Source organism: Pseudonaja textilis, chromosome 2, assembly GCF_049901715.1.
Source record: "Pseudonaja textilis isolate UNSWEBS1 chromosome 2, rPseTex1.2, whole genome shotgun sequence".
In the NCBI taxonomy this organism is placed as follows: Eukaryota; Metazoa; Chordata; class Lepidosauria; order Squamata; family Elapidae; genus Pseudonaja; species Pseudonaja textilis.
In genome coordinates, this window is record NC_141991.1 from 19,072,679 (window position 1) to 19,096,424 (window position 23,746).

At 41.1% G+C, this 23,746-nt stretch overlaps 1 protein-coding gene across 2 annotated transcripts; it reads left to right on the forward strand.

Moving 5' to 3' along the window:
• Positions 1–7,070: 7,070 nt before the first annotated feature.
• LOC148126785 (uncharacterized) lies at positions 7,071–17,801 on the forward strand. Of its 2 annotated transcripts, none has more exons than XM_087928579.1 (5): positions 7,071–7,368; positions 12,775–12,996; positions 13,774–13,869; positions 13,963–14,081; positions 15,927–17,801. In XM_087928579.1, exons 1-5 carry the CDS (start codon positions 7,293–7,295, stop codon positions 15,939–15,941), a joined length of 528 nt encoding a protein of 175 aa, XP_087784705.1. In that variant the 5' UTR covers positions 7,071–7,292; the 3' UTR covers positions 15,942–17,801. The 2 variants fall into 2 exon arrangements, with proteins under 2 accessions (XP_087784705.1, XP_087784706.1); XM_087928580.1 differs by having other exon boundaries at positions 7,184–7,368; positions 15,930–16,077.
• The last annotated feature ends 5,945 nt before the right edge of the window (positions 17,802–23,746 follow it).

Sequence of the window (23,746 nt, forward strand, 5' to 3'; positions counted from 1 at the left end):
TGCTTTGGTTCCCTCTGTTGTTTCAAACTAATAAAGACAATTAGGACCATGCACTGTGAGATAAGCATAAGCTCAATGAGATCGTGGAGATACGAAGATGCCAACTGAGAACTTGGGAAACTATGGTTCAAATCCTTGCTTAGCCATTAAGTATATTGGCTCATCCTGAGTCAATTAAGTATTAATCAGCCCTTCAAGGCAGTCCAAACCAGGAAGCCAAAGGTATCAAAGCTAATAATAATTTTGGTATCGGTTGCAGTAACAGAATCTTGCAAGTCTGAATGTGCTTCTCCACTCCCTTCAATCAATCAGAATAGAGCTGGAATGGAATTTGGAGGTCTTCTAGTCCAACCCCCTGCTCAAGTAGGCGATCCTATAAAATTTGAGACAAATGGCTTTCCAATCCCTTTCTTAAAATTTCCACTGATGAAGCCCCTACAACTTCTGAAGGCAAGCTGTTCCAATGGTTGATTGTCCTCACTGTTGGAAAATTAGTCCTTAATTCCAGGCTGCTTCTCTCTTTGATTAGTTTCCATCCATTGTTTCTTATCCTGCCCTGTGGTGCTTTGGAAAATAGGTTGGGCCCCTCTTCTTTGTGGCAGCCCCTCAGACATTGGAATACTAAGATCCCTTGCCTTTGGGTTCCAGAGAACTAAGAAGAGTCAAATCTATTCCACTTTCTAATGCTACCTTTCTGTTCTGAACTCAGACTTCTCTTATCCAACCATGGTTTGCAACACTTCCTCGAGGTTATTCTCACACCCTACTACAAAAAAAATATTAGTTCCATTTGCAAACTGAAATAATACAAATCAATCATCATCTCTATTCAACAGTCACAGCATCCAATACATGCTGCCACTCTGATGAAATTAAACTACCACTGATAGATGATAAAAAAAGCTATCGATGGCTGCAGCCACACTGTCAAAAGCCCTGCAATGCACATAAAAACAGGGTGAGCTATAAATATGCCGTTACAGATGATATCTTGTTTTTTTATGATTCCCCTGAACATTAGTCTCTGCTAATGTTTTCATAACCTCCTGGGAAATTATCCATTTTTATGTACATAAGGCTTGCCTTTAAAAATGATCCAGGAATTTTAATCTGAAACAATCAGCCAGATTGCTTCTCTATGTCATAGTTTGGAAGCAAATTATGGTAAAGCCACCAGCACTGATTATCTATCCCTTTTTAATGCCTTCTCAAAATACTTGTTTTAGCCTTGAAAACTGTAAAACATTTGCAGTTGTAATATTGACATTATCTCTTCCCATATCTAGGTGTCCACAGCTATTCCTTATAGATTAGGCAAGAGCCTTTCTATGGCTAAAGAAAGAATAAATAATAATTAAACTTGTAGAGTATCTTCTGTATCCATATTTTGTAGAGTATCTTCTGTATCCATATTTGCCTGGGTTCCATATTATAGACGTAGGTTTTTTCCATGAACATAAAGATTATTATTAAAAATGTGCGCTTTCGTTTAAAAGTGCTTTTACCTCTTTGCACTATTTAATTTTGTGGTCAAGGCTAGGGCTTATTCGGTCCTATTTTGCTTTTCAGCCATTCCAGATGGTTTTATTTTGGTGTTCTCAACTGTTTTTGCCATTGTTTACCATTTTATACTTGATGTTCTTGCTATACTGGGACATCCCAGAGAAATGAGAGGTTAATAGTGCAATTGTATTTGTGACTACTCATAATAAATTTTAAAAAAAGGAATTTTGGGAATGCATTCCTTCCTACAGCAATTTGTAGAAAAGTTATATGTAAACTCTGGCCCATGCACTTCTTTTAATGACCAAAGTTGAGCAACACAGGTAGTCCTCAACTTTACAACCACAATGATCTCGTGATCTTGTGTGGTCATTAAGCGAGACATTCATGTGCCTGCTTTATTCCACAACTACAATCCCAGCATTCCCTGGTTGCTGTCATTAAATGATCTCTTAGGTGGTTAAGCAGAAGGAATAAAAAGGCTGCCTACAAGGTCAGCCCCTCTCCGTGCACAGAAGGGAACTAATCCATCAAGTTACAGCAGGGGTGAGCAAGCCACCCTCAGCTCTGGAGCTGCATGTGGCTCTTTTATCCCTCTGCTGAGGCTCCCTGTTGATGGTTGACTCCACAATTGATAGGGCTTTCGGTTAGGACAGGTAGAGGAAAAAAGATGCCATGCTAGGAGAAGACTCTATGCTGGGGGAACCTGACTTCTGGTCGGCTCCAGAGTTGAATGGGGTGGGGGCTTCTTTGTGGTTCTTTGAATGCTTAAGGCTGCTGACTCCTTGAGCTACAGAAAAAGAGCTCGGATCTTCAGAATCTGAGCTTCACTTCTCCACCCTGCTGGAGAAGTTTAGCTCCCTTCAATGCGTGGAAAGGAACTGCTCTAGTGAACTGCAAGAACAGACCTCAGATCAGAGGTAGAATTCAAATATTTTTACTACCAGTTCTGTGGGCGTGCCTTGGCGCTGTGGCTTGGTGGGCATGGCTGAGGAAGAATATTGAAAAAACCCCATTCCGTCCTCACTCCAGGGGGAAGATTACGCAAAATCCACTCTCCCCACCCCAATAACCTGCTTTCCAGCTCCGTTCTCCTGTGCAGGGCAACAAAAGAAGACCCAGCTGATCAGCTGGGACTCCAGAGGCAGAGAAGAGATGGGAGTGGGGAGAGTCAGAGGTGGTATTCCAAACTACTCAAAATTTCCGCTACCGGTTCTCCGAACTACTCAACATTTCCACTACCAGTTCTCCAGAACTGGTCAGAACCTGCCTCAGATCTTCATCCTCCGCTCCATTTCTCTCACCTCCCCCCTGTGTTGTTCTCTGTTCTTGTGGCCTGACATCAGGGGTCTTCATGTAAATGTGCCGTGGCCCAGTAGCATATTCATTGCAAGTTAATTGAGTGTTCTCACTGATGTGAAGAAACCTTCTTTCTTCCTCACATAGATGACCGTAGTCTTGGGATTTTTATGATCAGGGCAGAAAGGTGGAATTTTCTTGTCCAACACGTAGCATTTTTCTCTCTCTTCTCTTTGTCAAACTACACAGAGGAGAGTAACAAGTACTCTATTAGTATTAGTCCTCCTGGTGTGCAATTAGTGCCCTTGAGTAGTATGCATTCTAAAAGGTTTCCTTTCCCTGGTGTGATACAAATGCGTAAAGTGATGATAGATACTGAGCCTGAAGGGAAGAAAGACACTCCAGATGTAGCAGGTGATTTCCAAAGATGACAGCTAAATGTTGAAGCCCTGGGATTTAAGATGCCCTTATAAGCTCAGCTCCTGATGACAACAAAATCAGGCCCTTGCAATTTTGGGGGGCTACAGATTGGAAGTGGTTTCCCATTGCTTTCCTCTGCGGTGTTTTTTCAGTTTCCTAATCTAGCTTTCAACTCTCAGATTTCCTGATAGATTTCCATTGAAATACCAGCTTGATCCTTCTTAATGTTTGACAGCAGCCAAAATTGACTAGATACTGCCAAGCCACCTGCCTGGAAAACAGTTAAAAGATCCAGTATCTGATGGCTACGCCAGCACTTTGTGTGTTCAAAAGAAAAACAAATCTTATTGTAATGGAGCGACCAAAAGCCAAGTTAATTTATGACTAAGAAAAGTTGGATTTGTACAACATGCAGATTATACATCAGAATGAAGTACTTTATGGTTCATCACACACACGGCAGTACCTTGGGTATTGTCTGTACAAGTTGTGTGAGCTGAGCAATCGCATTACATTTTTTTTTCTGTGTTCATGACATATTTTATGCATATGCAGCAATGATTTTTCTTTTATTTATTAAACAAATGTATATACCGTAGCTGCCCAACTCACATATAGGTGATTCCTGGCAGCTTATAATATTAAAAACCTGCAACTTTAAAAACTCCTAAATAGCCCCTGCCCTTGTACCCATCCACTCCCATGATAGCAGCAATGCAATCAAATCAACCACTTGATCATCTCTATATCCATTCATGATCCCCAGGCCCATTGACAAGACCCCATCTTCAGGGGCTTTCAGGGATGATGCTCCATAGAGAAAGGGCCACCACTGAGAAGAACCTTTTTTGTGGTTCCATCAGATGTACATCCCTAACAAATCAGACCTGCAATATATCCATTCTTCCCATCCCAATGGGGTGGGTGGATGGAATTGGGGAGAGGTGGTCCTTCAAATAGCCTGGTTGATTATCTGCTAAGCCAGGTTTTGCGTTTAAGAGGTACAAGCCCATAGTCAAGGTTCTGACTGACGAACCCAACCCAGCAAGCACCGGCGAGATGATCCAATCTCTTAATGCAAAACTTTATTGAGTACATCACTTCAGCACAGAATGAAAACAAAACCAGCTCTGGCTAATTCTCACGCAATTGAATATAATTAAAGAATAGAATCCTCCCTCCCTCCTATTAGTGGAGGTCACATTGTCCAATTCAGTGTCACAATATTGTTGTAAGAAGATGTCTTGAAAGTCTGACCAACACCTGCTGCAGTGACCTTGGTTCTCACAGGCGGACTGCTGGATGTTTGAAACTCACATTCCAATTTCTCCTTCCCTTCCCCCCATAGTTCATTGGCAGAGGCAGCAAAAGTGAAAGCAGCATGCAAAGCTCGACACCCATATTGCTTACTTTGGCCCAAGAAAAGGAAAGGAAAATTCTGCTCACCAGTTCAAGAGACCAAATCCTCAGAAAATCCCATGAAGCATTTGACAACAATTGTGATATCCAAAAGAACAAGGGCTTAGATGAGAACAAATCTCAAAGTGAACAATTCCCCATCTTCATAGGAGAGCTGAGGTGAAGAGGCTGCATCGGCCTGCCTCAGTTTTGGCATTCCTTCAGCTCCCAGAATTCTCAGCAATTTCCATGCTAGAGAGTTCTGGGCATTGGAGCAGCTAAATAAGACAAGGCTAGATCAACCAGAAGGAGCAAAGAAACAAAACGAAGGGAGGGGCTGAATGACAGAGAAAGCCAAAACTTTCTAAATTATATGCTTCTGTACAAACCTCTGCAAGAACAACTCTCTGAAGAACAAAATACAACTGGCAAAAGAAGAAAAACTAAAAGGAAGCAGATAGTGCAGGGGTTTGCAACCTGCAGCTCTGGAGCCACATGTGGCTCTTTTGGCCCTCTGCTGAGGCTCCCTATCAGCTGATCCCACCACTGGCTGCCCCCCTCCCTGTGACTCCTCACCTGGCTTGAGAAGGTAAGGGTGATGGCAGGGGAATGGAAACTCGCTCCATATTCCAGAGCAGCAGGTGACTGGGTGGGAGTGAGTGACATTGAGTTGGCATGCCCACCCAGTCACACCGGTTGTTAAATTATTGGCTCCCAATAATTTTTTTCGTTTTTTTTTCGGAGGGAAATGGGTCCAAATGTCTCTTTGAGTGTTTAAGGTTTCCCTGAGATAGTGGGACAGGAATTCCTTTTTGCTCCTTACTTTTTATGTAATTGCTATGTTTACCTGACATTAAGTCTAGATTCTCTCTCCTGCCCCTAGTAATTAATCATTCAACAGAGAAAGTTGCTAATAAAGGAGAATATTTGTAGTTCCGAGTTGACATGAAGGGTCCTCTGAGCTGGGTTGTTATCTTGCAGATATTTCATTAACCAAAGTAGGTAACAACATCAGTCTAGCTCTCAGAGAGTAAAAAGGGTCCCACATGAGAAAGTTGCCTTAATTTCACTAAAAGAAATAGAATCTTCTTTCAGACGTGGCTACTCTTAAATTCTGTGTCCTGCACCTTTTGGATAATTACAGGTCTCTTTAATCTCCTTTTTCTCTTGCTCTAGGTCAGCCTTCCCTGGGTGGATCTCCTTCTGTTCTGTGGGCTTTTACTTCCCAAACTTCTCAGTAAATGGATGTTCACTGGAAAACAAATCCACCCAGCTGGAGGACATCCAGATCAGAGAAGACTTGTACGATGGATTGGGCCCAGGGCTGGCAAGATAAATCTGCTGTTAATGTAACTTGATTTTCCAGTTAGGAGCTTCTTCCTGTTATATCTCTTTCTTCCTTTTTCATTGAGAAGACAAGTTTGTGCTTGGCAGGTACACAAAATTTCAAATCTGTATACCTGCTCAGGTTGAAAAGGTGAGTGGCTGTGACCCACCCAGGAAAATGAAGGAATAGGAGGAGGAAGTATAGAAGAATTTGGGGCATACTCAGATTTTCTTTTCTTTGTTTTAATATAATTGTTATTGAAGAATTTTTTTACGAAGTGAAAAGTTACAGAAAAACAAAAAAGAATATGGAAAATGTTTAAAATATATTTAAAAAGAAAGAGAGAGAGAGAGAGAGAGAGAGAGAGAGAGAGAGAGAGAGAAAGAAAGAAAGAAAGAAAGAAAGAAAGAAAGAAAGAAAGAAAGAAAGAAAGAAAGAAAGAAAGGGAGGGAGAGAAAAGAAAGAAAGAAAAAGAAAGAAAACAAGTAAGAGAATATGAGAGAGAGAGAAAGAGCAAGAAACAGAAAAGAGAGAGAAAACAAGAAAGAAAGAAAGAAAGAAAGAAAGAAAGAAAGAAAGAAAGAAAGAAAGAAAGAAAGAAAGAAAGAAAGAAAGAAAAAAAGAAGAGAAGAAGGAAAGGAAAGTTCCAATCTTGTAGCACTTACAAATTTAGTTAATACTGTTTCTACTTTCCCAAACTACAAAACATAGTTCCCTTCTTCTCATATGCAACTCCAGAAGTCACCATTTCAATTTCATTGTACACATGTTGTGCATTGACAATAAACGTTTGATTGATTCATTCATTTTTGTCCAATTACAATAAAACGTCCACAAAAGCTTTCCAGTCTTTTACAAAAATAGTTACTGCTCCTTCCCTAATCAGACAAGTTAATTTAGCCATTTCTGTAACTTCTGCCATCCTCACAATTTTCTGTGAGTCAGTAAGACACAGGGCATTATTCCCTCCCCTTCAGCCTCTCCCAGCCCATACACCCCCCCAAAAAACAAGCTCCGTCTTCTGTGTTTTTCAGGGGGAGCCAAACATGCCTCACTTCCACTCAACCATTGCCTACTGCGGTCACACCACAGCTCAGAACAGACCATTCCATGCAGAGAAATCCCTTTCTAGATGGGAGATGACGCAATGTGTTCTTGATATTTTTTTTAAAAAAGGAAAAAATTGGCATCCATCATGGAGGGGGCCACACCTGAGGAGAGGCAAGTGGCTGAAAGTATGTGGGCCGAGCCCTCATGAGCAGGCATCGAAGAACCCAGGCACTGCTCCCTTAGTTGGAGAGAATTGGTAACCGAGTGGATACGGCAACACCTTTAGAGCTGCAAAATGAAATTTCTTTGGATTTTGGAGTCAGGCATCCATTGCTCAATCTTCCTGCTGCTTTCAGTCTTCTTACTAGCAGGTAAGGCCATTTGACTTTGAGCCTCTTTGTAGTGAGCAGCAGTGAGATTTATCTGGGAAAAAAAAAATCAAGGGGACACCCAAAGCGGTTTGCCCTGCTTTAACTTTTTCTGTAATAAACTCATAATTTAGGGGTACCTTGTCTTGGCTGCTAAGAGCTGAATGACCTTCAGGTGACCATTAAAGCTGGGGGAGCTTTCTACATGTCTTTGCTGCCATCTACGGTCATATGGGATTTTGCAGAACAGAAATGGTATGCCATGAAATACTCATGAAAAGACTAGAAAACCCTGGAAGAAAACTTGTCAGCAAAGACTACAAAAACTGGGCGTCAAAAAGAGATTATCACTCCCCTTCTAGCATTCTGAATCTGAGCAGTTTCAAAAGCTGGAAATGAGCTGAAGACACCCTGTTTGGACACAACGATGGCACCGCTATCTAAAATTCTGCCCTACTATTGACCGCAGCAGGTGCCAGGATCTAACTGATCTTGATGGACCTTTTAAAAACCTGAGCAAAGTTGATTCTGGGTGTGAGAAGATCAGGAAATCCCTAAGCATAGCCTAGATTGGAAAACATCTGGCCCCCACCCCCAAAATATAGTATCAAGCCATTTCAAGCCAGTATCTTTAAAAAAAATCCAAATATTCCTGATGAGAGGAAGTAAGGAGGAATAGCAGCTTGCAAAAACATCTCAAATATATAGTCTCTGCTCTTTATATTTCCTAGACGCTATGTATTCCTATATACTCTTCTCCCCGCAACTGATGTCAACCTTGTAATAATTAAGTGGAGATAAAGATTCCTTCCACTCATCAGAAAAGACTTACATGAATTACTATTATGGCTGGAGCATGGTCAGCCAGATGTTTAGACCAGATTGGATATTTCTGTACAGCTATTGGATCATTTCCAATAACCTGGGACATGTTGTTTATAATAATATAACATATAAATATCACTGTAGGATGTAAGCTGTTTGAAGTAAATCTGTATTTTGCTATTATTATTATTGTGGTGGTGGTGGTGGTGGTTAATCTTTGGTGAGATTCACAGTCTTTGGGGCTGGTTGGTAGCTCAACAGCTTGAGTCCTAACCAAGTAGCGTCCTAACCAGGTAGCGTCGGAGGACATAAGCTGTTCCAAGTAGGGTGGTTTTTTGTAGAATCAGGGTATTCAAGCCTGATAAATTCAGAATTTTCAAATAGCAAGGTAGCCCTTTAGACCTATTACTATTATTATTGTTATTATTATTATTATTATTATTACTACTACTACTACTACTACTACTACTATTATTATTATTATTATTATGGTTGGTTGCACCATCAGCTAAATGTTTCGACTGGGTTTGGCATTTTTATCCACCTATCGAGTCCTTCCCAGGGACCTGGGATAGGCAGTTGTTGTCTGATGGTGTTAAAGGTGAGTCGCAGGATGGAAGTTGTTCCAAGTCAAGCTGCCTTTTGCAATTGATCGATGGTGATTTAATCAATGCCAATGGTGTTCACGTGGTGCTCCAGATATTTTGGGGTTGGACCCTAGACACCTGTTACTGTTGGTATTATCTTTGCTTTCTTTTGCCACAGTCATTCTATTTATTTATTTTTGCTGGTGTTTGTATTGTTGAAAGGCTTGAAAATGCATTTTGTGTTTTTCTTTTATTCTGTGCCCTTGAGTCATTTTTGACTCCTGACGATTGCTTGGACTAGTCGCTGTAGTTTGCTTGGCAAGATTTTCACAAGTGCCTCCTTCCTAGAGCTGAGAAATTGATTGGCCTAAGGTTACCCAGCTGGAATGGAGCCTCAGACCTGACTAGAATTCATGCTCTCATGATTTCTAGTCTGATGCCTTAACCCCCACACCAAACTGGTTAATAACAGAACAGAATAACAGAGTTGGAAGGGACTTTGGAGGTCGTCTAGTCCAACCCTCTGCTCAAGCAGGAGACCCTATACCATTTCAGACAAATGGTTATCCAATCTCTTCTTTATAATCTCCAGTGATTCAACACTTCTGAATGCAAGCCATTCCACTAATTAAGTTTTGCCTTATTGGGTTTGTTTATATAACAGAATGATTTATCTGTGGCTTACAATACATGCCACACCAAGACTGATTTACAGTTCTGGAGACTGTACAGTTCTGGAAGTAAATCCAAGTGAGTTCAGCAGTACTCATTTCCAAATAAACCAGCCCAGGACTAAGATAAAGCATAATTTATGCTGATCCATATTTAACCACTTCACAGTTCAGATAAGAATACTTAGAATTTATTTTAAAATTTGAGCACATTTCATGTACACATTTTTCAGTTGGCTTACCCTAAACATTTTCTTCTGATAGAAAAACCTGTGAGACAGCTCAGGGATTGGCTCAAAGTCACCTGATAAAGTATGTGTGTTTATCTGGACTTAAGTCTCATTTTACAGAATGGAATGTGCTCCCAAGCTACTCCCTATAGGATTCCAGCTTTTAGACGTGACCTTGTCAAAAAAAATCAAAATAGAAACTAAACAGCCCAAAAAGAGGGATAAAGTTATCAGAAAAGAATATAAAACGGACTTGACTAGATACACCTGCATAATAAAAAAAAGGCTGTACCCAGAAGACTCATTGGCTTATGCTTCTCAGCTGTCCAGAGGATGATTTGCTCAGACAAATCCAAAGCTCTCTATTCTTCTATCCCCTCTCTCATCTCAGTTCAAATCCTAAACCAGCCCAGTCTCTCTATGCACCTGATAAAAGGAACAGAGAACAGAGAATAACAGGATTGGAAGGAACTTCAGATGTCTTTTCTTGTCCAATCCTCTGCTTGAGCAGGAGATCCTATACCAGGGGTGTCAAACTCAAGGCCCGTGGGCTAATCCGGCCCGTGGAGTGCTTAGATCTGTCCTGTGGGGCCACCTTGGAAGCAGCAAAGGACCTGCCCACGGTGCCTCCGCCAGTGAAAATGGAGCTCAGGAGGGCCGTGCGTGGCCCCACCAAGCTCCATTTTTGCTGGCAGAGGGCTAGCAAAGCAAACTCAAAACAAAACAAAAAAAGGAGAAATATTTCCCCTTTTGCTTTTCAGCATGTAAGCAGGGATAGGAAAGGAGAAAGAGAAAGAGGAAAGACAAGGAAAAAGAAGGGAAGATGGGAAGAGAGCAAGGAAGGAAAAAAAGGAAAGAGTGGGAGGAAGAGGGAAGGAAAAAGAAGAGAAGCAAGGAAGGAAGGGAGGGAGGGAGGAAGGAAGGAAGGAAGGAAGGAAGGAAGGAAGGAAGGAAGGAAGGAAGGAAGGAAGGAAGGAAGGAAGGAGATTATAATGAGAGTGAGGAAGGGTCTGAGGGAAGTCCAGCCTTAGCGCTTGGCCACCAAAGGTGCCCCCGACACAAGTGGTGCTGAGCTGTCCACACCCACCCTGTCTACACCCACCCTGGCCATGCCCACCCCAGGCCCCCAAGGTCAAACACAACCCTGATGTGCAGCCCTCAATGAAATCCAGTTTGGCACCTCTATACCATTCCAGACAAATGGCTGTCCAAAAAAGATGTGGAGCTGTAATGCATAATAGTTTAGGCTTTTTAACAAAACGTTTAAGTCTGAAAAATAGCCAGACTTCTTCTGTCCTTCAGAAGGTTAAGTTAGATAGCATTTTATTTATTTATTTGATTTGTCAATCGCTTACAAGATAATAGGTATAAGTATAAACATGAGTAACAATACAGGAAATAGGTACAAATAAATGGGGACAATAGGACAGGGACAGGAGGCACGATGGTGCACTTATGCACGCCCCTTACAGACCTCTTAGGAATGGGGTGAGGTCAATAATGTTTAGTTTGAGATTAAAGGAGTTGTCAGAGAAAGAGGACAATTCTGTGTAGACATAAATATATGATAATTTTCATTTCTTAAAAGGGTCTTAAATGGAGCTAAACTCTGTATGCACATGCAGGAATGAAAAGATTTAGTATCTGAAGTAAATGGCTGGACATCAAGCAGAGGAATGATCCCAATAGAGATCAGTATAGAATGAGAAGCTCTTAAGCCATTTTTTCATGCTCGGAAGGAGGGTCCTCCACTGCTTCTCCAGAGTGTCCCAATATTGCCTGCTTTTCAACTGAACCGAAAGGATTCAATCTATCTACCCTGTAAGACTTGGTCAATCCTCAATAGGATTAGGACTCAACATGGCAGGTATGCTGGTCTCCTACATAAATGGGGCAAGGCCTCCTCTTCAGAATGCATCTGTGGCGCTCCAAAGCAAACAGTGTGACCAGTGTGACCATTTTTTTTTTTTACTATTGGTTCTGTGGGCATGGCTTGGTGGGTATGGTGTGGCTTGCTGGGCGTGGCCTACTGGGCATGGCAGGGGAAGGATACTGTAAAATTTCCATTTCCACCCCACTCCAGAGGAAGGATATACTGTAAAATCCGCATTCCTTCCCCACCTCACCCCACTAACCTGCTTTCCAGCTCTGTTCTCCTGTGCAGGGCAACAAAAGAAGATCCAGCCAATCAGCTGGGACTCCGATCGGCTGGGACTCGGGAGGCAGTAAATAGATGAGGGCAAGGCCAGTCAGAGGTGGTATTTACCGATTCTCCGAACTACTCAAAATTTCTGCTACCAGTTCTCCAGAACCTGTCAGAACTGGCTGAATATCACCTCTGAGTGTTACATATTGTGGAACAGTGCCCTCTGAGTGCATGTTAAGAAAACCCCAGAGAGTTTCTATATACCAGGGTCCCCAACCACCACCCCCGGTCCATGGCCCAATGCCGGGCCACAGCCCATATGAAACTGGGCTGCAGAAGTGATGGGCAAGCACATACATGTTGTGTGTGAAGCTGCATTTGTGAAAGCAGCATGCCTGCATGCACAAAAACATCCCCTCTCCCTCTTCCCATCCACCTCCATCACCACCTCCATCGGTCCACCGAGTTGTAAAGTTTGGAACCGCTGCTGCATACAACTCCATCATGTATTGACTATATAAATAGTCTGCCTTTGGATCTGTAAACAGAGGAAATAGTTGCATATTTGCTCAGTGAGAATGAAATCATCAGGTGCTTTTTAACATTTTTGTCATATGCTAAATATATAAATAAGCCATGCTTGGAAAGATATGATTAGCCCTATGAACTGCGGTGGCGCAGTGGTTAGAATGCAGTACTGCAGGCTACTTCTGCTGACTGCTGGTTGCCTGCAATTTGGCAGTTCGAATCTCACCAGGTTGACTCAGCCTTCCGTCCTTCCGAGGTGGGTAAAATGAGGGCCCAGATTGTTCGGGTCGATAGGCTGGCTCTGCAAACCGCTTAGAGAGGGATGTAAAGCACTGTAAAGCAGTATATAAGTCTAAGTGCTGTTGCTATTGATATTTGGTTGCTCTTGGTGCTAAGGATACCTTTTCTCTTCTCATTACCAGCTAGAGGTACTAATACATCTGCCCCTACAATGCTGCCCTTCAGGGGGAGCACCTTAATGGTCCCAAGGAACCTCTCTATGCCAACAGTCAGCATCACAAGCATCTCCAATGGAACAAGAGAAGAATCAGCAACAGTGACCATCAAGATTGCTGTTCCTGGAATATCCAACATCACCAGTACAACCCCTGGAAACCACAGCAGAATAACTGCTGCTCCATCAAGTAGGTTACTGATAGCTGTGTGAGGTCGGCCCAAACCCTCCTATGTTTCTGTAAGGGCCTAGAGATGTGGCTGTACTAGTCAGCTTGGTGTCCTAATGGGGGAAGAGTGCAGTGGAGGTGGTCAATTGAATAATAACAGATCTCCCCAAACACACACACACGCTCTGCCCTTGCCCTCCCCATGAGTCTTTGGTTCAAATGTATAAACAATCAGGTGTAATCAGTTAAGAGCATTTGTTGGATTCAAACACAAAGAAAAACTTATTGTTGCTACCTCTAATACAACTCACTAATGGTCAAAGCTAAAATGGCACTAGATAAGGATCAACAGTATTCAGGAGGGAGGGAAGGCTGGATTTAGGTATTTTGTGACAACACAATGACTGGTGACACATTTAACTCCGTCTGCTAGCTCAGCCTCTTCTTTTCCTACACAAACCCAATTAGCTGGTTAGTTTATTGAAATGTTTCTCAACCTTGCAGCGTCTCACAGTCACATGACTGTGTTTTATGAAGGCTTTGCCAAAACCTGACTTCTACTCCAGGGTTTTTGGCAAAACCATGTGCCTTGTTTTACTTAATTTCTGCCAAAAAAGGTTGTAAAATTGGGTCACATGACTGATCTGTTTTACAATCGTCACAAGTTATAACGGGCAGGTGCCATTACAGTCGTAACTTGAGGAGAAGCTGTCTGTACAAAAGCAGGTACAAAAATATCGTTGCAGAAAAGGTAGGCATTGGGCAAAATTTTACACAGGTCTTGTTTTGCTCTTACAGCTTCATTGCTGACAACCAACAGCACTCATTCATTAGGCTCAGGTGGTCCCAGTACAGCTGCAGTCAGTACAACAGGAGCCAACATCACCATGCTGGGTATGATAGAACTAAATAAAATAAAATAAAATTACATTCTACTCTCCCTCAACCCAGTTCAATGAAATCTTCATGTTCATTTTCTGCTAATAGGGACAACAACACAAGATGCAGGAAGGCGACCACTGACATTCTGGGCCATCATTCTCATCTGCTTAACCGTGTCTGGATTCTTCATTGGAGGATATGTTGGGTGCTGTTTCCTCTGGAAAGTAAGTCGGGAGAGCCAACGTTCCTCAGAACAATGGGAGGTTCTTCATGGATTGATACAGAGCCAGTGTTCAAATTTATGAGACACAAACCAGAGTGTAGCCTGATAGTAATACAAGTTGTCCTTGGCTGATGATGGTAATTGAGGCCAGAAGCAATCAACACGAAATGTCACAGTCATATAGCACAACCTGACTGTGCTGACTTACCACAATTCCAGCTTGTTTCCATTGCAGTTGTTAGGCGAATTCTGCCAGTCATTAGGTACAACATCACATGATCACCACCCATGACTTCCTGATGTCTTCCCCATTGATTTTGCTTGTAGGAAGCTTAGCAGGGAAGCTCTCACATAATGATCACACAACTGTGGGATGTGTCGAACACCATGACTTCTGAGGGAGATGGGTGGTCCCAAAATGTTATGATAGATAGATAGATAGAGATAGATAGATAGATAGATAGATAGATAGATAGATAGATAGATAGATAGATAGATAGATAGATAGATAGATAATATGGATGGATGGATGGATGGATGGATGGATGGATGGATGGATGGATGGATGGATGGATGGATGGGAGACAGACAGACCGACAAAATTTGATTGTAAGCTGGTTTCAGTCACCCAGACCACAGTCATGGTTGCCTGTCATAACACCCCTGCAATCACAAGAACCAACACCACCATATCTTTGACCAGTCCCTGAATGAGTGGTCATTGACACAGTGGCTCAGTGGCTAAGACGCTGAGCTTGTCAATCAGAAAGGTCAGCAGTTCGGCAGTTCAAATCCCTAGCATCGCACAATGGAGTGAGCTCCTGTTACTTGTCCCACCTTCTGCCAACCTAGCCGTTCGAAAGCATGTCAAAAAATGCAAGTAGAAAAATGTGGACCACTTTGGTGGGAAGGTAACAGTGTTCCATGCACCTTCAGCATTTATTCATGCCGGCCACATGACCACGGAGGTGACAGCGCTGGCTCTTCAGCTTTGTAGAGCCGGAAACAAGTAGCACATATGCGCTAGCGGAACCTTTACCTTTAATCAAGGACTATCTATCTCTCCCTTTGTATGCATGACTTCTAATATTACAGGTGAGTAGACCCGACCAGATAATATTGTTTATTTATTTATGCACTAGACCTCTTGACCTGCTTTCTCTGGAGAAGATGACAAAAAGCAATGTGGTGTAAACAAGCCATGAAACTATTAAGTGAAGCAGGCAGCACACTAGGGAAAGTGCAAGATTAGGAGCGAGTAATTCCTATTATTTCAATTTCCCACTTCTCCAGAAGTAATTATTAGTTCTGTTAGTAGAGCTAATAGCCATTCAGAATTTCCATACATCAGATTGCATATAAAAATGAATAATAGTCGTTATTTTTATTATTTAGCAGGAATTACAAAGTCAGGCCTTCTCATGCTTTTAGGCTTTGGAGCTCCCAGCCACTAGAAGTCAGGCTAATCTTTGTGTTTCCACTGGCAGACAAATAGATATAGCAGGATGGTCCGCTCAGTGGATTTAAATGGAGTGGTTTTGTTTTTAGCAATATTTCACCTTTTACTATACAAATCTAGACCTTATAATAAAATGGTGACATATTATTTAATTGTGGGACTACCACATGTTGCTAAACTACAACTCACTCCCAGCATTCTTCACTTACAAGGAAGTTGAGTTCTGCAACATTTGGAGATTCAACCCTCTCCGAGGCACTTCCGCTTTCATAGGAAATAACTGCCTTAATTGGGTTTATTCTTTGACTTGCAAGTTAGGATTTCCTGTTACGTTCTGGATTTGAAATTCAACTGTTTCCCTTGCTATATCGTTTTGCTTTGTTCCAGAAGAATATTTTCTAAGTCAAGCCTTAGTCTTTCCCTGGAATCTTGTTCCCTATTTTGAACACGGAGACAAAAATATTGAAAAATGAAGGAAATTCTTCTCGCTGATGGGAGCTGAACCCTGATTTGTGATTCATCAAGTTTGTTGAACGGTGACAAGGACAATTGTTGGATCTTCAACCCAAATGTTTTCATGATCAAATGTTAACCCCTGGAATGAAAAAGATTCTTAACTCTGTATTTCTTTCACATACCAAAGCTTGATATAATACCCAGGGTATGAAATAATATGGAATAGCAGCATTATCACAGAAGCATAGTTTATCTATATTGGAGAGGGCAAGGGTGGGTAGCACTTCCACCACCACAACTAAAATAAGTTGGTCCCTTTGTACCAAAAATGGAATTTACATGTTTTGGGCATTGTAATTACAGGTAGTCCTCGACTTACGATCACAATTGAGTCCAAGATTTGTTGTTAAGTGAGACATGTGAGTTTTGTCCCATTTTATGTCCTTTCTTGCCATCGTTGTTAAGTGAATCACTGCAGTTGACAAGTTAGTAACACGGCTGTTAAGTGAATCTGGCTTCCCCATTGACTTTGCTTGTCAGAAGATTCCAAAAGATGATCATATGACCCCAGGACACAACAACAGTCATAAATATGATCCAGTTTCCAAGCATCCAAATTTTGATCACATGATCATAGGGATTCTGCAAAGGTCGTAACTTCGAAAAACGATCATAACAGTGGTGGGATTCAAAACTTTTTGCTACCAGTTCTGTGGGTGTGGCTTGGTGGGCGTGGCTTGGTGGGCGTGACAGGGAAAGGATACTGCAAAATCCCCATTCCCTCCCCACCCCACTAACCTGCTTTCCAGCTCTGTTTTCCTGTGCAGGGCAACCAAAGAAGACTCAGCCAATCAGCTGGGACTTGGGAGGCAGAGAATAGATGGGGGCGGGGCCAATCAGAGGTGGGATTTGCCGGATCTCCAGACTACTCAAAATTTCTGCTACTGGTTCTCCAGAACTGGTCAGAACCTGCTGAAAGCCACCTCTGGATCATAAGTCATGTTTTTCAGTACTATTGTAACTTGGAATGGTCTCTAAACAAATTGTGTAAGTGGAGGACTACCTGTGTTCATGAAAAAAAACAAACTAAATAGAGATCTTTTATTTTTCTTGGCTGAAGCAGATGGAGAGAATAGCAGAGCTGTTCAACCGGTGACCATAATTCATCCCTTAGTTAGCAAGATTATTGCAATTCTCTGTACCTAAGATATTTGAAAAGCTATAAGCCGTGTACAGAAGAGCCAACCATTTGCTGACTAAGGAAAGCTAGTATAGCTACTGGGAGAGCCAGTTTGGTGTACTGTAGTGGCTAAGGGATCAAACTAGAAACTCAGGGACCATGAGTTCTAATCCCACCTGAGGCACAAAGCCAGCTGGGTGACCTTGAGCCAATCACTCTCTTTCAGCCTTAAGAAGGAAGCAATGGCAGCTTGTAGGGACTTGTTCAGAAAGTTGCCAGAAGTCACTACTGACTCAAAGGCACTCCAAAAAATCATCACCCAAGGAGGCAGCAAGCAAATATGATAAAGAATACATAAGTAATACATGGGAGGGCAAGAAAGTCAAGACAGCAGCTCCGGACATACAGTTGAAGACCTGCCTCCTTCTGTTGGACACATCTATGATGCACGTAAATCAAAAGTGTTGTGTCAAAAAAAGTTAAAATGGCAATTGTAACCTCATAATTGACTGAGCCCAGGACCTCAAACCCATGTGGTCCTGCAAATAAAAATAAAATGACTGTGGCAAAAGAAAGCAAAGATGGTACCATTAGTAATTAGCATTAACTAAATCACAATCAATTGCAAAAAATAAAAAATAAACAGCCACCTTTACTAGTGTAAAAAAATAGCACCCACCTCTCTCCTAGCAGAATGAAATGTTTGGGGAAATATTAAAAAAGCAGAATATTATATTTCCCTAAAGGAGAAACATGCTCTTGGAAAGCAGCCCCCACCTTCTTAATAGCCCCAGCAGGACTAGACCAGTCTATCTACAAAATAAAAGACCTTCAACTCCTAGTATGTCCATAAATCATAATAGGATTAGCCCTCTACCATCTAGCAGTAGAGCTCACCGTATGGTACAACAAGCCCCTTCATTGCATCACCCAGCAAGCTTCAACCAAGCCTGGGACTCAGACAGCCTACAAAGTTAGCAGTGACCCTTACAACAACCAACAGAATACACTTTTTTGCCCAGGAACAGGAAGCTCAAGGGCAAAGGCCCAAGAGATGGTATAAATAACCCTCACTCTCCACTCCATGTGGTCAGCTGAGCCCAGGACCTCAAACCCACGTGGTCCTGTACATCAAAAAACCATCTTTCCAATCACCTCCATGTTTCCAGTGCCTTTCTCCCCACTTGGAACTGAACCAGATAGATATTTCTTCCAACACTAGGAACAGTTAACATCCTGAAGTGATAATTTCAGCAACATCAATCATCAATAGCAGCCTCTTTGCAGGTCCTTGGGAAGGATTCAAAAGGTAGATAAAAAGGCCAAATCCAGCCTAAAAACCTGTCTGACTTAATGGCTAGCTGCCACTAAGAGAAGATCAGATAGCAGTAGTTAGAACAGTCAACGCAACAGGTTATATCCAGACTTCCTAATATGTAGAAATCAATATGAATTAAGTTAGAGATCTTTGGAGCTACTTGTGTGCCATTGCACTAAATTAAAAAGAAAAAAAAAGCCTGTAAGTCAGTTTCAATTAATCTTCTAAGACTCCTTAGATACATTTAAGAATTTTTGCTATATACTTTTAATCTCTCCAGAGGATATATCTTTTTAATATTTTAAATGTGCAATAATTATTTTCTTTAGGCCACTCTAAAGGGCAGAAATGTCCTTTTTTTGGTCCCAATTCTCTGACAAATTTTAGATTTTTCAGAATTGGAAATTTACGGACTGTATTTGTTCTGGGAGAAAGATTTGCCATTCAGGCCCTCAAGGTTAGCTGCCCATGGATTTAAGAGTTTTAGGCATTGTTACCAATGCACAATTTTGAAGGGGATAGGAGAACAGGATCAAACACCTACCGGGTGCGTAATCATATTAATTATATTTTATTTTAATGAAATGTAAATATAAATAACATGCTTTTGAAGAATACCAGTTAAAGGATAAACCTGGCCCTTGGGCCAGAAAACATGACACCTAGAGAGAGTAAGGCACCTCCTGCCTACCTTTTAAAAAAGTACAGGTGTGTTTCTCCATCCTAGTCTTAAGCTTTCTTCCTTCTGATCCAGCAAAATTTTGCAAGATTCTCCCCACTCAGTAACTGCATCATAATCACCTTGAGATCTGGCACCTTGGTAAGGCATCAAGCAATTCAAATGATCGAAAGTAAAACATGACTGGTTCCAGATGAAAAGATTGGATGCCACCCGCCATGGAAGAACGGTTGATGAAACTGACTGATTTTGCTGATTTATAAATTTCTTTGCGTAGGCAAAAGATAAACATGTTTATCTACATGTATTTGATGCCTGGAAACCCTTATGGACTTTTTGAATAAAAAAAATTTAAAAAATGAACTTCTGGTTTACGGCTTTGATGATCTGCCTGGTTATATTGTATGCTGGACATACATGGTTCTCTTTTTAAAAATTTGGTTTTATGTATTTTGGATACTCCCTGTCCCCACTTATTCTTAATTGGAAGCTGCTCAGAGCTGTTTGGGCAGCCTCCAAATTTAATAAAATAAAAACTAAAACAAATTCTGATACATAAGCCTCCTCCTACAATGTTATGTTTCTTGATAATACATTCTACAGTTCAAGTTTTGGCTCCTGTCTACAAGTTCAAGAGTTTATATTCTAAAACTCAGCAATTTCCCCCCACTCCAAGTCCCCTTAGATTCAAGAATATGAATATGATTTTTCTTTCAATTTGATCTAAAATATATTCTCTTCCTCATTCCAAAATCCTGCCTGAAATGCTTTTACCCACTCCTTCAACATAAGCACATCCTTTTAATGTGCAAACCCATCTCTAACAATATTCGGAATGAAAAGTCAAATGCACATTTGCAACATGGCATTAGACTAGATTACGTGAAATCTTACGTCAAAGTCACTTGGGGTCAGTCTGCTTTTCCAATAAGTCTTTATCAGATAATTTCAGCTTCAAGCCCTTTTTCTTCAGAGGAAAATAGGCAGCTATCCAATGTTATCTCATCTGAACAGCCCTTCACATACCAGTGATAGTATTCTTTTAAATCAATGTTTCTCAACCTTAAATCAGTGATAACATTCCCTTAAATCAGTGTTTCTCAATATTGACAGCTTGAAGATGTTTGGATTTCAACTCCCAGAATTCCCAGCCAGTTAGCCTTGCTCTCTTGACTCTATCAAGTTTTGGATGAAAGTCTAAGGCAAACAATGTAGGATAGAATTCAGCGAATGGGGAAGAAGAAAAACTACATTGGATTTACACTTATTTAATACTTAGTTGTATCCAATATGCTTACTGTCCAGTCGTATCATTAATAGTTCCTCCCATCTGTCACATTGGTATTACATGATCATTATGTTGGGGCCCTCAAAATTTTTGTGCCCCAGATTGGGCACCTGTTTGGATTGTTAGGCCCTTTTGTATGCAAAACATTTTTCCCCCGATATCTACTTTCTCATAGTAAATAGGCAAATCAGTTTAAATTATTCCTGGGGATCATCAGACATGAAATGTCTGTCTGTCTGTCTGTCATGCATTCATCCATTCATTCATACTTAGAAACTGCCCATTTCCCTCACAAGAGGAATCATTCTGATACACCCTCAGTTTTTTTTAAGGTAAGGCCTGCTTCCATTGGTGTCCCCCATCCATTTAAGGCAGTGTTTCTAAACACTGGCCACTTGGAGATGGACTTTAATCCACTTTCTAGCGTTAACCACTATACCAATGTGGCTTTCATCAGGCTACTAGTATCACATTTATGTGTTTATTGGTCATATTTATGGCATTATATTCTTATAATAAAGCTGGCCTACAAGACTTGACAGCCTGAAACAAAACACCCATCATTGATAGTCAAGTTCATTGGCATGTCATGTAGCATGCTGCTCCCAACTCAGACTGATCATTGGAAGAACCGACTTGTAGTTCAGCTGAGATCATCAGTTTCACAACCCTTATATATGTTGAAGTTAAAGAACAATTATTATCATTTATTAAATTTGAATGAAACAACAATCAAACAAAAATTACAATAACAGATAAAAGAGGGCAAGTGCAAGAGACCAGGTGAGCAGACCATACAGATTTCTGTTCTATATACTTTATTGGAAATTCCTTTACAACTTAAGTGTCAGAACTGACTTTATATGAAAATCAAAGCTAGGCTCACAAGAACAGTTTTGGTTGGCACCAGAAATAAAAGGAAGTAAATATACTGGGAAGTAAACAAAGAGAAAAGCATAATCATATAAATCAGCTGAAATGCCTCCTTTCAATTCATAAGAAAGGTGTTTATTCACTGAATGGACAGATAAGATTTGCTTAGCAAAACGTCAACATCATACAGTAGTTGTCAGGTTGATTCTCATAATCCATCCATTTCTTTCATCTCTTCCCTTTTTCTATTCCTGCGGACACACAACCTCCAAGAGCCTTTCAAGAAATAGTACAGGCAAGTAGGGGTGAGTCTAAATTTGGAATACTCTTTTTTTTTTTAGTTCAGATGGGCATTGCAGTGTATATCCTTGGAGGAAAAATAAGGTACAATTCCATATTCGCTACAAGGAGGTCATGATGGAAAATATTAATCCTCCCCAGAATGATCTTCAGGAAGATTTCCTAAATCATCCCGCTCAGGTAGGGGTGGCCAAGGTGCTGTTGGCAGCAGTGGTGAGGGCGGGTAAGGGTCATCAGGAAGAGGGGGATTAAGTGACCCAGGAATTTTTCCTGGGTGATGAGGCCCCAAGGGCTTTGGTGGTTGTGGAAATTTGGGCTGCAGGGGATGTGGTGATATAGGGGGACCTTCTGGCCAAGGTTTTCCAGGCACTAGAGGCCCCAAGGGCTGGGGGCTTTCTGGTTTTGGTGCTCCTTCTGGCCATGGTTTCTCTGGAACTGGAACCAATGGACTGTCAGGCTTTGGGACAGGAGGAACGCCAGGTGATCCAGAAGGACCAGGCCTTGAGGGATCTGAAGACATGATGAGATACCACAGAAAGAAGAAAGAACCTGGGGAATCCAGAAAAAAAGAAAAATTTTGTAAAAGTTGACAGTATCCATCTATAAACAGAATCTGATATATAACAATCAACTTTCTGAATAAGTGACAGTCGGAAAACAATAGCAAAATTGATCATCACTATTGACATATAATGGTAAATACTTGACAAGACTTAATGTAGTAAACATTTGACTTACTTGATTGTCCATGAGAAAGCCAATAGAATTGCTACAATTCAGTTAAAGCTAAACATGGATTAACAGAAATAGTAACTTATATGGAAAATCTTGACATGAAAAAATGAAACTTTGAAAGGTAAAACTATGATGGATGTCAGCATTGAGCGAATTTTCATTTTGGGTTAACCAAAGATGGACCAATGGAAATAACCCTTTTCCACTGGATCTTTTGTACATAACAAAAACTCTAAAGAGACAACTCAGATGCTCATATACTATTGCATATCATAAGTAATCCATGCAGCCAAGCAAAGCTATTGACAGACTAAACTCTACTCAATAACTAATGTCCAATACACCACTGTTCAAACTCATCACCCTTCCTCTCACATTTCTCTTGCCTTAAAATGGCCACTATTCAAGACCCAGAGATTTTCTTTCTTCCATCACTTTGATGATGCTTCTTTCACAGCTAAGCAAGTTTGCAGAACCTGCTCTAGAGGGAGGCATGACTGGATATTTATTAGGGCCCCAAGAGGCTCACAGTCCCACATCTCCATTTTGTACAGAATATCCAGAAAGTTCACATACAGTCTAAATAGCCTACATGCTCTACTCCATTTCTACTTGGAGGACCCATTAAAGATGCAATATTCAAAAGCTCCCACATACTGCAGTCAATCTTAAATTTTTGGTAACCAGAAGTTCTTTGTGTTCTTTACCTCCTGTAAGAAGTATTGCATATGTTCATTGCCAATGTATAAAAAATCCTAGATTTGTTCCCAGGTATCTCTATTTAAAAGTTCAGGTGTGTCTGTCAGCAGTCAAAATACTGGTTTAGATGAGCAAATAGTCAGATTTACCTTTTAATGCAGGCTCCTTTCTTTTACAACATAAATCTGAGTCATTTCCCTGCAAATATTTGCAGCATTTGCACCATCCACAGCCCACTTTCAAAGATGTCCTATCCCCACTTCCCAATCCACAGCTTTCAAACAAATTATCTAGATATTATCTACCTAAAAGCTGGAAAATGATGGTTCTGGTTTCCTCTGGAAGGCAATGGTTCTCTGGTGTGCAGCAGGTTCAGTTTAGCTTATAAACCTACAAGGGCTAGCAAAATCAGTTGTAGGAGTTACCCAGATGGTTTTGACTCCACCCAAGATCACCTAATGAAATCCACCGATGGGAATATGTGTCAGCATACCTTGGAGACAGGGATAGACAAGGCAGAGAATACAAGGATATCTGGAGAGTCCAGGCTAAAAGTGTGGGGAAGAGACTCATGAAGGAAACACAAAACTACTCTGAGAAGAAAAAAAGAAAAAAAACACCCATAAAATAGTTCTGTGAATCCATCTGGGAAAGGAAGAGCCATACTTATTAGAATCAA

What these genes read in the sequence shown, in the direction of transcription:
- LOC148126785 (XM_087928579.1), top strand. Translation starts at nt 7,293, where the DNA reads ATGAAATTTCTTTGGATTTTGGAGTCAGGCATCCATTGCTCAATCTTC. An exon ending in TTCAGTCTTCTTACTAGCAG is followed by an intron (nt 7,369 to 12,774) that starts GTAAGGCCATTT and finishes TCTCATTACCAG; the next exon opens with CTAGAGGTACTAATACATCT. An exon ending in AGCCAACATCACCATGCTGG is followed by an intron (nt 13,870 to 13,962) that starts GTATGATAGAAC and finishes TTCTGCTAATAG; the next exon opens with GGACAACAACACAAGATGCA.